Below are 16,840 nucleotides of genomic sequence, written 5' to 3'. Positions count from 1 at the left end.
TCTTCATGTACGAGCCGCGGGGGCTGGCTTCGGGGAGACTGGTGAGCGGATGGCACGCAGGGCCGGGCGAGACCGGTCCGGGCGCTCCATGCAGGCCCCCTTCTCGTCGCCGGCGTCTACGAGATCGAACGCCCCGCCTTCTTGCGCGCGGGCAACTACAGCGCCAACTGCTATACTAAACATTTCGTAGGCCTAAACTACCACTCTATATAAGCCCGGCCAGGCCACAACCATGGAACAACTTCAACAGCTTAACGCGGAGCTCGCTTCGCGAGAAAAAGTTGCTTCTAACGTCGACCGAGCGCCGCGCTTTCAGCAGCGTGCTTGTATAGTTCTACTTGCGTTTAGGTTACCCAAACCATCTGCGACTGGCCTGTGGTCGCGCATATCGGCGGTAAGTCGTCGCTCGGCGACAGCTGCGTTTAACACTTGCGCCTGTTGTGTAATACCAAGCATGCATCTATCACTCAAATGTGTGGACTTCCACTCCCCTCTTCGCCTGCAGCGTCTCCCCCGCAACAACGCCCCGGTACTCCGGCGACATGTGTCGTCACATGCGAGCGGCACACCGCGGCCGCGGCCCAGCTGCGGGTCACGCCCAGTCCGGCTTGTTGCGGGCGCTGCTGCTGTCTGTCCTGCTGGTGCTGGGCCTGAGTGGCTCAGGTGGGTCATGCACAGCTGTACGGTATGCACTGCCAAGGGAGCTGCTGCGGACTGCTGGGGGGACTGCCGTCTTCTAACGTTCCACGGCTTCCCCCACCTCCGTCCCCAACCTGTGTGCCTGGCTTCCTTTCGCTCACTCCGTCCCCGCCTTGCATGCCTGCCTTCCATCGCAGGCGCTTGGGCTCGCTCTCTGTCTGGTCCGCACCTTTCCAACGGCGCGGCGGCGCACCGTCGCGGCCTGCTGCAGCAGGTGGCGTCTTCTGGCACCATTGACAGCGCATCCGCTGCTCCCTCATCGGGCCCTGTGCCCACCTACGGCGGCGACATCAACCTGCTGAACCTGGCTGGCAGCCCGCCTTCGCCGCAGCCGCCCAACCCCGCCAGCCCCGCGCCGCCCTCCCCTGCTCCTGTCCCGCCCAGCCCACTGTCCCCTCCCAGCCCGCCCAGCCCTTCCCCACCCAGCCCCGCTTTCGTGGACAGCCTGACGTGCCTGAAGGACGCGCGCGACTTTGTGAGCGTCATCCCCAACCCGCCCATCGTGGGCACCTTCATGTCGGCTCTGCAGAAGCTTCCCGCGCTGGGCATGACTGGCTCTGCAGGCAACCTGTTCGACAACTTGCGCCTGGGCACGCTGGCTGGCTACGCCATGGCGCAGAACGCCCGGCTGCCGGTGTTCACCGGCGCGGCCATCGGCGCCTACCAGAGCGGCGTGGAGGGCCTGGACGCCGCCTGCGCCAACATCGCCTCCAACCTGCAGCCCGGCTCGCAGTACGTGCTGGGCGTGGCCACCACCGAGCTCGTCGGCAATCTGCTGGCCCTCGCGCAGGGCGGCGGCTCCGCCGGTCTGTTTGACAACGGCGAGGCTGCCAAGGAGCAGGCGTGGCTGGCGCTGACCAAGCTGTCCGTGTGCGCCGCCATCAACCCGTGCGAGAACACCTACATCCTGGGCTTCAACGTGAGTACCGTGCAGGCTTGCGAGCTAGTCATTTTGTTTGATGCCCGCTGCTGCATGCGTCGTTGGCTCGCCCGCTTGCTCACCGCCGGCCCCTGCATGCATACCGTACATGTCCACTGCTACTCACCTACAGGGCTTCAGCACGCCTCCCATCGATACCGAGGTGGGCCAGTTCACGTTCTCCCTGCTGCGCGCGGGCTTCAGCTACGGCGCTGGCTTCAACTCCTCTCTCATGACGCTGCCGGTGCACAACGCCTGGAGCTTTGACTGGGCCCAGTGAGTATGACGGCAGAGGGGCGGGGGCGCGGGGCCGAGGCACAGGGAGGGCGGCGAGTCAGGGCTGGACGTCTGAAAAGGTTGCGAGCGACCTCGGCATGACCAGCTCCGGCTCTACCCATCCACCTCCCGCTCATCACGTACGCACTCCCCCAATCATTCCTCTCCATCCCCAGGCGCCACCAGCCCGGCAAGCTGACGGATGGGGTTCGCCCCGTGAATGTGCTGGTGGGCGGCCGTGTGACGTGGGGCCTGGACGTGACGGCGCAGCAGGGCGGCCCCGTGCTGGCCAGCATCGCGCTGGACGCCGACGCCAACGTGGGCGTGTCCACCAATGTGGGCGGCACCGGCACCAAGGAGGTGGTCGTGGCCACCAACGCGCGCGGCCCGGTGCTGACCATCGCCAAGCTGCTGACCATTGACCTGCGCGGCCTAAGCGACCTGGGCCAGAACGTGCTGTGGCGCTTCCGCTCCGCCTCCGACTTCCTGTTCCAGTACGTCATGTACGCGTCGGGCACCAACGACATCTCCAGCGTGCTGCGTACCGCGCCTGGCCTAGGCTCGCTGCTGTCGCCCATCATCTCCTTCAAGGGCACTGGCAGCCTGGCGGTGCAGGTCGACGCGGTGGGCGCTGCGGTGCGCATTGAGATTGACGGCAGCTTCACCATCGCCGGCGACATCACCCGTCAGTTTGGCCTGCCTGCGCTGGGCGCGCGTGCTGCGGTGCTGCTGACCAAGAAGCACACGGAGTCTGACTTCCGCGTGACGCTGGTGATCAACGGCCAGTCGTACTGCGTGGGCGTGTACAGCCGCGGCGTGGGCGTCCCCATCACCACCTGCCCGCCCGGCACGGTCAAGGACCCCAGCGGCCAGCTGTGCTACCCCGCGTGCAACGCCGGCTTCAGCATGGTGGGCCCGGTGTGCTGGCAGACCTCCTGCCCGGCCAACTTCGTGCCCACGGCTATCGACTGCATCAAGCCCGCGCCCTACGGCCGCGGCGCCGGCTTCCCGTGGCAGATTGGCGACCCCCTGTTCAACTACGACAACGCCCTCCGCCGCTGCCGCGCCGCCAACCCGGGCGTGGACTGCGAGATGGACGGCCTCATCTGCTACGTGAGTGGTACCGCAGTGGCCGGGTGGCGTTGTCGCTGGTTGTTGCTGCTGGGGTCACTGTACGGTATACGGTATGTGCGGGCCTTGCAATACCTTGCCTTGCCTATCTTGCCTTGCGACATCCACGCACTGTGCGCGTTGCTGACGCTTGCTTCTCCCTCCTTCCCCCGGTGCTCCCCTCTCTCCACAGCCCAAGTGCCGTGCTGGCTTTGTGAAGTTTGGCTGCTGCACGTGCACGCCTCAGTGCCCTCCGCCCATGCGCGACACGGGCGTGAGCTGCCTGAAGCAGAACTACCCCAACGGTGCGGGCGTCCCCCTGGGCTGCGCGGCCGGGCTGCAGCAGTCGGGCGGCCTGTGCTACCCGGCGTGCAAGGCTGGCTTTGTGGGCGTGGGCCCGCTGTGCTGGCAGTTCACGTGCCAGGCGTAATGATGTTAAGCTCCTGCGTCGTACATAATGTGGCGGCGGCCACCAGCTTCATTGTCCTTGTTAGGCATGTTCCTCCCGCTCACCCATCTACCATTCCTACCTTTTCCGTCCCATCTGTCTCTGTGATTTGTGTCGTTAGCAATGAGCATTGCCGGATGAGACTCTTTCGCATCATTCATCCGTGTCCACCTCTGACGCATCCTGCACGCCGCTCACTGCTGCTGTACACACGTGCGTACGTGTGTGTTACGGTGTCATGGGTGTGTGTACATAACGCTTGGTCATGCCCGAACCTCATCTGGTGCAACTAGCTGGTCAAAGAACCGTACAGTCCGGGTGTGTGTACTTACATACCGTTTGTCGCGTTTCCCCGCACGTCTATAACCGTATATACGTGTGGTTGAAGCAGTGGTGTGACGTGGTTATTCGTGGCGCCGTGACATGGCTGTGATCTAGCCGGAGTAGCGTAGCGTAGCATGCGTATGTGGCTGGGACACTAGACCGCCTTCTCCCAGGCGCGGCATCTTCCTGTCTTCCGCGCCCTCATCATGCCGTCCTCCTACCTGGCACCCCAGCATCCGTAAGTTGTAACCTTGCATACATTGGACCGGCCCTGACCACGCGCCAGTTCGCGTTCACCGCACTACGGCACAAGACATGACAGTGCATGAATTGGGGGCACCAAGCTGTGTGCAAGCGTGCACTGGCCTACCATCAAGCACACCCTAGCCCCATATGTGTAACCTCGTCCGTGTGCTTCGCCGACCTCAACTGCACACGGGCTCCCTACCTGCTTTTCCCAGCCACCAGTGAGAAGTAATGTTTGAATGCAAATCTTCTGTGCAATCTGCCTGTCTGTGGTAGAGCCCCCCACATCATCCTGCCAAAATTGCCACCATTCTTGTGTGCATAGCGCCGCTCTCCCAGCGCCGCTCTCCAAGTACCGGTAATCAGTTGTGCACTTCCTCACGGCTGCCTCACGTCTTGACACAGCGCCGCGCGTCTGCTCCACGCCCCAACCTGCATACTATCACAGTGCGTTCGTTCCCACCGCCCCAGCGCGGCTCCTCACGGCTCCTGGCTCCTGGCTCACGGCAGCAGCAGCGCCCACAGCTCCGCAGTCAGCAATGAGATGCCGGCCAGCTGCGGCAGGAAGGCCGACCAGGGCGCCGCCGCCAGCTTGCGGCTGAGCGCGCCGCTGGTGCCCGCACCGAAGAGCAGCAGAGTGCCCTGTGTGTGCGTGTATTGGAGGGCACAAGGGAAGAAACACGTGTGTGCGGGTGCATGTGTGCGTGTTTGTGTTCCAGCAGCAATGCGGTTTCCGGTGCAGAGAGAGGGGGGCAGGTTGAGGAAGCAGGGGGTGGAGATGGAAGGGAAGGCAGGCCTGGCAAGGCACCGTTGGTGCTGAAGCACCGGAGCATGTGTCTCAACCCCCCCTACACACACACACAGCAGCAGCAGCTGGCGCACGCACCTGCAGGAAGGCGATGACGGAGGGGTGCGCCTCCACGGCCGGCAGGGGTGCGTCCTCAAAGCCCACGGAGGCCGCCGCAATCTGCACGGTGTGGGTGGCGGTGGCTGTTACTGTTGCCACTTCAGCCAGCTAATGAGCGTGACTATGCCTTGGCCCGTTGGGGGCATACAGAACTACCGTATCATACTTCTAGGGGGAACCAAGCACAAAGCAGGCATGCGTCCCCGTGTTCTTTGGGTCACGTCTGTCTCCTGCACACCTGGCTTTTTCGCCCGGTACAACACACACACACACACACACACACACACACACACACACATCCACACATACCTACACCTACGCCTGCACCTATAGATGCACGACTGCAAAAGCTCGCACCTGCAGGATGTGCCCACCCTGCCCCAGCAGGTCCGGTAGGTAGTGCGCTAGTGTGGCCGCCCACACCAGCGGCAGGTAGCCGTACGCCAGCTCCACAAACGGCGCCGGCTGCGTCACTGGCGCCGAGGCAGCAGCCTCAGCCGCAGCCGCAGCGGCCGCTCCCACGGCCTGTGCCCCAGCTGCGCTGCTGTCGCTCGAGGACTGGGGGCCGGAGATGCGCGACAGGGCGCCGGACACCGCGGCCCCCGCCATGGCGGCCACGTCAATGCCGCGCGCGGCGGCGGCGCGGCCGGCGACGTCAGCGCCCCAGGCCGCCAGCCCCGGTGCGAACAGCACGGCGAAGGAGGTGGCGATGTGCTGCGGCGTGACGGCCGTGAGGCCCAGTGCGGAGGCGTCCAGACCCGCCTGACCCACCAGCTGCGGCAGGTGGTGCAGGTAGACTGCGCGGGAAGGGTGTGGGCACGCGGTAAGGGCTGGGACGCCAAACGGTCGCAACAAGGAAAGTATGGACGTATACTGTTCTTGTCGGTCAGAGAAGCCACTGTGCATTGGTCCTTACTCGCCCACAGTCCCGATCCACGCACGCACCTGCCCCCAGCAGCATAAACATGAGCGACACCTCCGCCACAGAGGCCGTGTGGCCGCTCCACAGGTCCGTGCCGGGCAGGCGGAGGCGGACCTCCACAGAGCCGTTGGGGCACGCCTACATGCAGGGAGCGTGGGCACCGTCAGCAGCATGTGTGGTGTGGGGCTTCCGACAGCATGTGCACAACTCCGGAAACCAGCTGCTCGCGCCCGATGCCACACGCCAATACGGAGCTGGCAGACGCAGCACGCACCTCTCCGCGCGCGCAGATACATGCACATGCATAACTACAACCGCTTTGTCTCCTTCCCATGTGATCTTTAACACACAATGTGAGCACACAATACGTTACGAGCCGCGCATACCTTGAGACACTCCATGCAGTTGGTGCAGTTGCGGTTGTCGGTCAGCTGGGCAGGGTGGCTGTACAGCGGGCAGCCGGGACTCTCCAGCCCCACAGGCGGCTGCGCGCAGCCGCCCTTGTAGCAGTGGTAAGTGCTGCACTCGCCTGCGGGGCATTGGACACACACAAGTCTGGAGGTTGCTGGGGCTCATGAAAGGTGCGACGCGACAGCGACAGCGGCCAAACAGCAGCGTTTGTCTCTATCTCGCAGGGAGGCACGGGGTGGGATCGAGCTCTACAAAACTCACTTGCGCACACGCCGTGCCGCGCGCGGACCTCGGTCATGGACAGCTTTGCGAACATGCCGTTCATGCCACCGATGGGGCACAGGTAGCGGCACCACAGGCGGCGCTCGAAAATGGAGGAGCAGATGACGGCGCCGGCGGTGATGATGATCAACAGCCAGCCAGACAGGTAGGCGTTGTTGGGGAGGTCCCACACCTCCTCCCACATTAGGATGGCCGCAAAGAGGGAGAACAGGAATGGCGGGCCGTACGCCTCGGCTGTGTGTGTGTGTGGGGGGGGGCGGTAGTGAATGCAGCGGAGGTGCTTCAGTGCGAGGGAACTCTGGCGGCGTCTCAACCGCACTGTGTTGCCGACTGTCACCCAGGGCCCTTGCATGCATGATGTCCGCTCACGGTTTCGCATTCTTCCACTGTCACAACCCGTCCAAGTCTGGCCCGGTTCCGCCACAACACACAACCTCCCTGTCACGAAGTGACATATCCACGTCATGCAGCACCGCACAGAAGGCTCACCTTGCTCCTTGGGCCACTTCAGCAGCTCTGCGCCCCCGCTGGTGCGCCACTTCTGCACCAGCTCGCCGTAGATCATGAACGGGCACACCGCGCACCACACGCGGCCCAGCAGCGGAAACGACACAAACACCAGCGGCCACCAGTAGTCCTGTGTTTGTTTGATGGAATGTGTTAGAGTGTGCAGCCAGCCAAAGGTCTATTGAGCTCCAGCTGTTAGTTTCGAGGCGCGGCGCGGTATGCTCCGTCCTACGTTGACCCCTGCTGCCGCGGCAACACACACTAGCACACAGCCACGTACCCAGAAGACGGCCAGTGAGGGGCTGTGGAGCCGGTCCTGTGTTCAATGACATGGCCATGAGACATGCGGCAGAACGTGTCAGAAGCCAGCAGCTGGTCACAACTTTCTCACTACCCGACCGCCTCGGGGACCACCTGCGCCCGCACTGTCAGCGTCTGCGAGCCCGCTCATGCGTACACTCATGCGCGTACGGGCGCGCCACACCCACACACACTCGCCTGCGGGCCCCACAGCAGCAGCGCCACGACAACCGGGTACACGTACGCCGTGAACCTGTGTGCCGGCGGCGCAGAAGGCTAAAGACCAGATAGCATACCGCATGTACCGATAGCGGGAGGCTAGGGAGAGGCTAGGGAGGCCCGCGCGCGCACAGCGGAGCGTGGGCATGGTGACCCTTGCAGTCCTTGATCCCCCTGCTGGCCACGTTGTAGCTCTCGAATGTGCACCCGCCGCTCACTTACTTGAAGTTTATGTCGTTGGGCCAAAGCTCGGAGCGCAGGAAGGAGCGCAGCGGCGGATATGCTGCCAGCAGGTTCAGTCGCAGGCGGTCCTTGGCCTGCTTGGCCACCCTGCAGTCATGAAGTGCGAGGGGGCCAGCCAGTGGACAGCGGGCTGCGGCGGGAGTCTGGGCCCCTGCTGGGAAGAGAGCACGCCGGGGCAGTGCAGAGCTGCATGCAAAAGGCATTGCCCTCAGGAGCACGCCCTCTTGCACCGCCACCGCCACCGTCACCACGCCACCGCCACCGCCACGCCCACCACGCCACTCACCAGAACACCTCCTCGCTCAGCCGGCCCGACCACTCGCCCGTGCCGCCGCCAGCAGCCTTGCCCGCCGCGCCGCCCGCCGCCGCCATTTGCTGCTGCTGGAGCACCGCACGCTCCACCGTGTTCGCCAGCTCCTGTGAACACGCACGCATGCACGACACAGCACAAGCGCACAGCTTTACAGCCAGCACCCGGATCAGGGACATGCGTCTCCTTACACCTCTACAGTACTTCCCAGCGCTTCAAGGGGCCCTACGAATTCTCTAGCTTTATACGAACTAGCGCACTCACAACTTGGTTGCCGGGCCAGTTGTAGCTCTCCAGCTGCTTCAGCGCGGCGTCGGTGATGGACAGTCGCGGCATGGAGCCGCCGCCGCTGCCCTGCCGCCGCGCCAGCTCGCGCAGGTAGTACCGCTGCAGGTCCTTGACGTCGGCGGGGCGCAGGCGCAGCGGCGGCACCTGAGTGCGTGGCAGGAGCAGCAGTTAAAGCAGCAGGGTGAGGCGTGGGTTAGGTTGGCTGTGTGTGCTGTGGCGATATGGCAGCCGCGTGGCACACGGTGCAGTGGTATGCACTTGCGCAGCGAAGGCCCGCCAGTCTGTGGCTCCATCCCAGAACCCCTGCTATGAGCACACAGCCGCCTCTAGCCTGGCCCATGGCGCATGAGCTTTAGTCTAGCTACAGCAGGGAGTACAGCTGCCGCGGACCCACCTTGATGACTTCTGCCGCTCCATCGATGTTGGGCACCTGCGGAGTAGGCGTATGCATGCATGCACTCAGGTCGAGCACGCTGTCCGGGGCGGCGGTACCTGGCTTCATGCAGCGCTTCCCGGCGGTGACACGATCATCAGCACACGTGCGCCCGCTTTTACCCGTGCCCACGCTCCCCCGCGCCCACTTCTCCAATCTCCAGGCATCCCCACTGCTCCTGCAACTTGCCAAACACACACAAACAGGCATGTGCACGCACCTGCTTGCTGGCAGTCATGAGGATGCGACAGGCCGCGCGCTTCAGCGGCGGCAGCGCCTCCTCCGGCGCCAAGTCCTGACTGCTGAGCGCCACCGCGCCCTGGCCCAGCGCGGCCAGGCTGGTGGTGGCGCGGCGGTAGGTGCGCTCCGCCAGCAGCCGGCGCAGCCGCGGCAGCAGGCTGGGAGGCAGCTGGAAAGGAAGCACGTGTGCGTGGTTGCACGGGCGGGGCACGAGTGCGGCGTAGGCGCAGGAGTAAGGGTGGGAATGGGGTTCAGCTGGTGGGGATCTTTGTACATACGAATGGCCGGCTGGCGCCACGGACGGCTTTTGACATTTCGGTATGCGCTTTCCTTTCTCCGTACGGTATACTATTTGCTTGCTGCTCCCCTGGCGCTGCTCTCATACTCTCATGGCTCACACGCCCCCCCCCCCACACACACACACCTTGTGCACGTTCTTCAACAGCAGCGTGCCGTCCCCGATCGCCTCCACAATCCCCTCTTTGTCGCCGCGCCCAAACAGCTCGGCGCCGCTCCAGTCCAGGCGCGCGCAGTCCAGCGCCGCAAGATTGGTGCTGCGGCCGGGACCGCTGAAGTGCACCAGTGCCGCAATGTTGGACTTCTCCAGCCCTGACTCGCCGAACACCATGACCGGGCGCCTGTTGGAAATGGCGAGGGTGCGTTGTTGGTGCGGTGTGCGGGGTGCACGGGCGGACGGGCGGACGATGCCAGGGCACTGGGAGCAGGCGGCAAGGATCTCCTCCACATGAAGCTGCCTGCATGGATTTGGTACTGCCCCTGATGCTGCAGGCTGCGTGGCATGTGCGGTGCGGCGCCATTCTGGGTGGTGCGCGCACACCTCCCCCCCCCCCCACACACACACCTGCTGGTGTCGCGCGCCGCCGCCACGATTTGTTTGCGCAGGCGCTCGGCGTACTTGGAGGTGCCGATGATGCCGCGCTTGGGAGAGGGCATGAGGTAGGGCTTCAGCAGCTTGGCACGACGCCTGGCCAGCTGCGTGGGTGAGGGGAGGGAGAATCCGGGTCAGTGTAGGCCAGGGAAGTTTTGTCCCCTCCCCCATCTCTGGGAACTTGAGTCTTCATGAGGTTAGGCACTGCATTTGAACGTGGTAGTCAATCTCACCTTGGCAGCGGCCTCAGCGCTGTCCACAGCAATGCCCGACTCCGAGGAGGAACCCTCGTCGTCGCTGAGTGCGCCCAGGCCAGCGGCCGACGCCGAGGGCAGCATGGGCTCCGGGCAGCGCGTGACGGGCATACTAACCCGTGCCCAGCCGTCACCCAGCGAGATACGCCGCGCCAGCGCGCCATGTGACAGGAGAGCGTGTGCGGGAGTGCCGGCCCGTAGAACACAGCGCGATGTGTGGAGTCCAGCACCATGCATTCCCGGCCGTCTCGCTTGCAGATTATGTTGTGACAGTGCGGCCATGGCACCTAAGTGCTTTCAGCTAGCTCCAAGGCCGTTGCCAGGGCACACGCTAGACAATTGCCAACGAGCGCAAGCAACGAATACAGTAAGCTTCTCGCATGGAAGTCAATTAAGCTGAATCAAGTAAAGCTTCTGCACTTATCCCGGATATCCGTCTCGGCCCGCGTTTCGTTTCTGAGAGCGTGTTTCGAGAAGCTTTTGAGAGGTTGCGGTGTTCCCTTGTTCAGAGTTGCAAATGGTATGAAAGCGCTTGCTGTGTACAGTGTAATGCTGCAGCAGAGAGGAAAGGCTGCGACCGTCAGGCATGCCGTAATACAGCCAAACCTTACACGCGTGTACCATCACACCGTACCAAAGAGGTGTTTTCTGTTTTTTGCATGGCGACGGAACAAGTGCCTGTGGCAGGAGCATGTAGAGGTAGAGCGGCGGGCTCCGAACGACAGTTAATAACTTGCCAACGTTCCGTTCCGCATGCCATGGCAAACGCGCCATGCCAGCACAACACTTCCCCTTTCCCCCTTCGCCGCATGTGCGTGACTCACGATGCCATGCGCGCTGCTAAAGCATGGCCAAGCGAATACATCACTTGCTGCCAGGGCCACGGGTCACGACTTGGAAAGCCGGCGCCTTCCACTCCCCCTCCATCCCCCAAGGCTCCAACGCCACACTGGGACGTCGTCGCTGCCAATTGTCCTCGCCCGACGACGTGCAGCGTAGAGGTGACATTCAACACAGCCTCAGATACGACCAGGGGTGCGGCCTGTATACGTCTACACCACTCTTCGACAAGCGATTGCTACTAGCAGCCTGCCGCCGTTATCTATACGGACGTGGCGAATCTGTGATTACTGCACTCGTCGCAACGCCGGTATACCGTCTTACGGCATGGCGAGCCGTTGGTTTGAACCCAGCAAAGTTTACAGGCCGGTCATCTGAATGCTGGGGCCGCCATGACGGAGCATTCCTTGAACATGGCATGCATGGCAGCCTCCTGTAAGACTTACAAGGGGTGTTCCTAGTTCCCTACATGGTAACAGCACCTACTTCCGCAAATCCGTAGCTGCAATTTGCGGGCCTGGGGTGTGCAGGGTGCACGATGGCTGCACACCCATGCACGCCAGTCCCCCCCATACACACATAAGCACTGATCTCAGCTTTGCAGCGTAGCCGGCGGCCTGCAACATACACTAGTCACGGCCCACGCACAACATCCGCAAATTAGCGGGGACGCGCTCCTTCCGTTCAGCACACGATACGCCGATACGTAATGCCTGCATTCCCGATCACAGTTCTCGCGGCTGCATGTAGGAGTACCTGCTCACGCCGATTGAATGCAAGGTTACGCACGCCATGCACAACTAAACTACTGCCACACATGACAACCCCTGAACTATTCTATACGAATCGCTGCTCCAACCAATCACGACCGTTTCCTCCTGCCCCGCCATACAGCCTGCTATCAGTTCCTCCTGCCGCCATGTCATCCCCTAGGTCCATCTGCGGTACACAGGCCCCGACGCGGCATCGTCCTGCACATCACGCTGGTTCACGCTCACGCTGTTGGAGCTGCTCGCCGGCTCCGGCGCAGCTCCACCTCGGCCGCCTCCACCACCTGCGGCCCGCACGCCACTGACTCCAGGGGCCGGCGCCCCGCCCGGCCGGCCCAGCCCAGACCTCATGACTCTCGAGGAGCCCGCGTCCGAGCCGACGCCACCCGACATGTAAGACTGGGTCATCCAGTTCATCCACGTCTGCTTCCGTTGCTGCGACACCGCCACAGCCGAGTCCGCGGTGGAGTCGTAGGGCCCGGGGCCGTACGTCCCTGCACCGGGGTCGCCGTTGCTCAGGCCACTGGCGCTCTGCCTGGACGCCGACAGGGCTGACACGTCCGCTGAGGGGCTGGTGGCGGGCTGCGGCCCGCCCACGCCGCAGGCGACGCTGGCAGCGGCGGAGGCGCCCACAGCGAGCCCAGTGGGCCGTAGCACGGCCACGGAGACGGAAGCGTCACCGTCCATTGCGGTGGCGCCGGAGGCGCGAGAGGAAGAAGAGGAGGATGCCTGCGGGGCCGCCTTGGCAGCGGCGGCGGAGCCGCCACGGCGGGCTGCGGCCGCGTTGCCACCCGCGACGGTGCTAGAGGCTGTGGCGCTGGACGCCTCGGCGCTGCTGACGGGGCCGTCCATGGCGCTGGAGGCCTCGTCCTCGAGGGCGGAGTCGTGGTCACCGGATTCGTGGGAGGGCCCCTCGCCGCAGTAGCTCGCGTACATGGCGGCGGCGGGCGCGGCGGCGGCGCCACCGTACCGGCAGCTGCCGGCCGAAGCGGGCGGAATGTGGCCCACCACCGCCACGGCGCCGCCCAGGCGCGACGACGACCGTGACGCAGTCGCTGTTGCTGCTGCTGTTGCTGCTGCCGGCGGCGGTGGCGTTTGAGTTAAGCCGCTGGACCTGACGCCAGCGGGCGCCACGGGCGCTGCAGCTGCCATGGACGCGTCGGCGCGCTCGCCGGCGGCACGCAGTGCGGACTTGAACTGCTCCATGTTGGGCGCGTCGATGAAGCTGGGCCGGATGGAGGCCAGGTTCACGGCATCGTCATCCAGGCCGTCGGCGGCCGGGTGGTGCAGGTACGGCTGGTGCGGTGGTGGCGGCGGTTGCGTGTGCAGGGAGGAGAAGTTGTCGCCGGACGCGCCCATGCCGTCGCCCGTCGCCACCGTGGTGCGCCGGCTGACATTTGCACTGCTGCCGGCGCTGACGCCGTCGGGCTTGGCGACGGAGGCGCGCGGCTGCGCGACGGAGGCACGTGCTGGCGCCAGGGACGAAGAAGAACCACCGGTGGCGCGGCGCTGCAGGCTACTGGGCCCGCTGCGGCGGTTGTTGCCGCCGCCAGGGGCAGCGCCGCCGCCGCTGCCGTTCTCGCTGCCCATGCGTGAAAGGGAGGTCAAGGCGGCGCTGCCGGCCGCCACGGCCACATTCGGGCCTGCAGCACCACCGCGGCTGCCGCGAGAGGCTGCGGCCGGCCCGCCCGCACGCAAGCCGCCCATGCCGCTCGACGGCGCGGCGGAGCTGCCGCGCTGTTGGCTTGTACGCTGCTGCGTGCTGTTCCGTGCCGGCGGTGCCGCTGCCGCCATGCCACCATGGCCCAGCGCCACGCTTGCGCCAAGTACGACCGAGTCCGTCAGTGCCGCAGATGGCGGCAGCGGCAGCGCCGTTACGGACGCCGACGGCGTGCTGGCGCCGGTCGTGCCGCCCGCCACCGCTGCCTCCTCCTCCGCGATGGGTGCCATGACGCTGTGGCGGAAAGCAGTGCTGTCGCGGAACACGGCCGACTGGCTGGGCGTGGGCCCAGCCGTGCTGCCGCCGCCGCTGCTGCCGCCGTTCAGCATCTCCCGATCTATCATGGCTGACAGCTTACTGGAGGTGATGGTGTCGAGGCCGCCGCCACCGCTGCTGCTGCCGCGGCCCGTGCCGTCGCTGGAGCCGCCGATGGATGTGGGGCCAGGCAGGCGCGTCAAGGGCGGCAAGCTGTCGGCCTCGGGTGGTGACGCGGTGGAGCTGGCGACGACAACGGGCGAGATGGCGGTGGCGGCGGCGGCGCGGCTGCCATGGCTGCCGGGCATAAGCGGCATGGGGGAGGCGTGCAAGGAGGGCGGGTCCAGCGCGATGCTGAACAGCGATGCATCACTGCCCACCGAGGTGGTGGGGTGGTGCGCGCCTGCGCGGCTGCTGCCGGCGGGAGCTGCAGCGGGGCCGTTGCGTGACGTCTCCGGCTCTGCAGTGGCAAAACGAGGCATACGTCTAAGGACTGGAAAGGGACTCTTCCGTTGTGTTACAAGCGCAATGAGCAGACCCCAGGAACTTACGCGCTGGCCGTTGCAGGGACTGCGAAAGGTGCGTAAGCTTGGGGCCCTGTCAGGAAGAGCACAAAGCACAAGAGATGGATCAGTGGACATTCCAAGCAGCTCCTGCAGTTGCTCCTTTTCCGGGCTGCCGTGAAAGATGCCATCGCCCATCGCCCACACCCTCACGCCGCACCTGCATCCACGCCGCCACCACCTCCGAGTCCATGGAGTCAGGTGGTTTAAGTGTGGGCGGCACCGCAAATGTAGGCGGCTCGCGCACCATGGTCGGGATGGGCAGGGCGGCCGGGACGGGGAAGGATGCCGAGTCCGTGAGGGCGCTCTCCGCGTCATGGTGGTGTGCGGAGGTGTCGTGCGAGGCCGAGGAGGCGGCGAAAGACGTGGTTGCCGCAGCTCCCGTGCTGGCCCCGCCGCCTCCGCCCATTCGCGGCGAATCTGTGTACTCCACAGGCGGAATGGAGGCTGCGAGCAGGCAGCGCCCAGAGGACGGGTGCAGCTTAAGTTGACGCCCTTAATCTGCAAACTTTTCCTGTCCCATTCCCTGGCCCACTGACATCTCGCTCCACAGTTTTGCACAGGCCATCCCATGACCCACATTCCACCTGGAGTACTCACTGCTGCGAGAGCCGGACGCGCTGCTGGCGCTGGCGGCCGGCAGCTGGCGGGTGGGCGCGGGCCGCTCCCGCCCAAACAGCGTCACCTTGTCCGGCGTCTCCTCGCCTGACGCATGCGTGTGCGCGTGCGCTGTGAATGACAACGATTCCTTCAGCTCGTCCGCACCGCCGCCACTTGCAGCCGCCGCAGCGCCGCGCTGCGTGTCACGAGCGAGCGCGGCATCGTCCGCAGGCACGACGCCGACAGACGTGGCTGCATCTTTCTCCGGCCGGTGCGGCACCTGCGCCGACCGCCGCTGGTCGGCGTTGACGGCCTGGTTCCGAGCAACGTCATTCGCGGCGGTGCGGCGCATGGCACGCATGGCGGCCTCCAGAGGACCGTGGACGTCTGTGGGAGTTGAATACGAGATGGCAGGGCCCCGTTAAGTGCACCGTACGTCTTAAGCACCCAAGCAGGAGACACGGCTTCTTTACCCACCCTTCGAGATCGAGTGCCGCAATGCGTTGGCTTCTTGGAACTGGCGCTCGCGCAGTAGCGTGTGCGCCTGGACCAGCGTGCACGGGTAGCAGCAGTTGGCCGCCATCTCCGCACACGAGCTGGAGTGCCGCAGGCCGTACTTCTGCCTGCAAGGCGTCAGCGGCAGCAGGTACGTTGACATATTGTCTCACTGCTGTACTCCAATTGCAATCAACCTGCTTTTCGTGCGTCTAGGCTGGCTCACCGAATGCGCTGGCGGAGGATCACGTTTTCGGTGTACAGCACCGGAGCTCCGAGGCACAGAAGCCTGTTTGGGCAACGCAGCTGGCGTCAGTGGGTGCCAAGGGCTGCGCGGCTGCTCCGACCAAGGCTTACCCGCAGATTATTTGGGAGCGGCACACCCCGCCATAGGCCTCCGCTCCTTTTGGCCCAATGCTTAGTCCACTGCACGCAAACGGGGCAACCACCGGAGATACAGCATGCGTGAGCGTTGACACTTGATTTAGGTGTGCACGTAATCAGGACTGCCCTTTGCCCTGCAAACGCGCCGTACCTGGAGCAAGGTATGTTGCCCGCTGCCCCATCAGCCTCCTCGCCCTCCAGTAGGGAAGTGTTGGCTGCCACGAGAGTGGCCGGGCAGCAGCACGCCTGCGTGTGCCGGACCCCACCTCCTCGGTCAAGCTCCGCAAATCATATTCCAGCGTCAATTTGTGCACTCGTAGTCCCAGACCTTACCTGTGCGAACAACCGACCGCCGACCTGCACGTAGCGAAGCGCACCCAGCAATTAGCAAGGACTCCACCCCCGACGGAGGCCGTATGCCCAGCATTCTTCAAAGGTGGGCATCTTACCTTATCATAGTTTGTAGGGTCCTCGTAGCCAAGGCACGCCAGCGACCGAGCTGCGAGCAGTCGAGGCCGATGGTCCAGTGCGCTTGAACTGGGCCCAGAACGGTCATGCCCCGAAAGCTCACCTCCACATTCTAGATCGTCATCTATACGGCTAGGCATTTCAGATTTAGACAAGCGGCTGCGCCGCAGACGACGCCGCGAGCGCCCACTACCTTACAACTTGTCTCTGCTAGGTTTAATCATAGGCGCTGATCTTTGTTGGCGTTTAAAGATAGTTACGGGCACTCCTTTGAAACTATGTTGAGCCAAACAGCTTGCGCTCCGCCCCGGCTGTCGAGGCCTGGAATTTGAGTTCCAGGTGGCCAAGCTTATCGGGCGCACCCGGCCCTATGCTATGCTTTGTGCCGGCATTTTATTCTTTACAGATAGAAATGTTGCTGGGTCCAGGGGCCGCTATGTATAACTGTATTCATGCATCAGCGCGCAGCGCCTCAATAAGGCCGTGAACTCTGATGCCTGTGACCTCTGCAAGTATTA

At 64.3% G+C, this 16,840-nt stretch overlaps 3 protein-coding genes across 4 annotated transcripts; 1 reads left to right on the top strand and 2 right to left on the bottom strand.

Moving 5' to 3' along the window:
- The first annotated feature begins 196 nt into the window (after positions 1-196).
- CHLRE_12g512350v5 (uncharacterized protein) lies at positions 197-3,732 on the top strand. Its single transcript, XM_001690831.3, has 5 exons — positions 197-663; positions 837-1,618; positions 1,752-1,894; positions 2,071-3,007; positions 3,198-3,732. The coding sequence occupies exons 1-5, from the start codon at positions 543-545 to the stop codon at positions 3,432-3,434; spliced, it is 2,220 nt and encodes a 739-aa protein (XP_001690883.2). The 5' UTR covers positions 197-542; the 3' UTR covers positions 3,435-3,732.
- A 36-nt stretch (positions 3,733-3,768) lies between these two features.
- CHLRE_12g512400v5 (uncharacterized protein) lies at positions 3,769-10,766 on the bottom strand. Its single transcript, XM_001691023.3, has 17 exons — positions 10,207-10,766; positions 9,947-10,077; positions 9,509-9,722; positions 9,065-9,253; positions 8,806-8,841; positions 8,388-8,555; positions 8,100-8,230; positions 7,793-7,900; positions 7,550-7,604; positions 7,332-7,367; positions 7,034-7,181; positions 6,524-6,778; positions 6,238-6,380; positions 5,875-5,989; positions 5,287-5,726; positions 4,909-4,989; positions 3,769-4,664 (listed from the first exon to the last, which is right to left on the bottom strand). The coding sequence occupies exons 1-17, from the start codon at positions 10,336-10,338 to the stop codon at positions 4,524-4,526; spliced, it is 2,523 nt and encodes an 840-aa protein (XP_001691075.2). The 5' UTR covers positions 10,339-10,766; the 3' UTR covers positions 3,769-4,523.
- Positions 10,767-10,822: 56 nt separating this feature from the next.
- CHLRE_12g512450v5 (uncharacterized protein) lies at positions 10,823-16,726 on the bottom strand. 2 transcript variants are annotated; one of them, XM_043068255.1, is made up of 11 exons: positions 16,426-16,726; positions 16,304-16,353; positions 16,188-16,211; positions 16,006-16,100; positions 15,828-15,896; positions 15,697-15,759; positions 15,453-15,598; positions 14,976-15,362; positions 14,536-14,822; positions 14,364-14,409; positions 10,823-14,272 (listed from the first exon to the last, which is right to left on the bottom strand). In XM_043068255.1, the coding sequence occupies exons 1-11, from the start codon at positions 16,460-16,462 to the stop codon at positions 11,997-11,999; spliced, it is 3,480 nt and encodes a 1,159-aa protein (XP_042918113.1). In that variant the 5' UTR covers positions 16,463-16,726; the 3' UTR covers positions 10,823-11,996. The 2 variants fall into 2 exon arrangements, with proteins under 2 accessions (XP_042918113.1, XP_042918112.1); XM_043068254.1 differs by having other exon boundaries at positions 16,006-16,120; positions 16,205-16,211.
- Between the last annotated feature and the right edge of the window lie 114 nt (positions 16,727-16,840).

Source organism: Chlamydomonas reinhardtii, chromosome 12 (genome assembly GCF_000002595.2).
Source record: "Chlamydomonas reinhardtii strain CC-503 cw92 mt+ chromosome 12, whole genome shotgun sequence".
NCBI classification, from domain to species: Eukaryota; Viridiplantae; Chlorophyta; class Chlorophyceae; order Chlamydomonadales; family Chlamydomonadaceae; genus Chlamydomonas; species Chlamydomonas reinhardtii.
The sequence above is the reverse complement of the archived record's forward strand: the minus strand, read 5'-3'. Positions and strand labels throughout refer to the sequence as shown.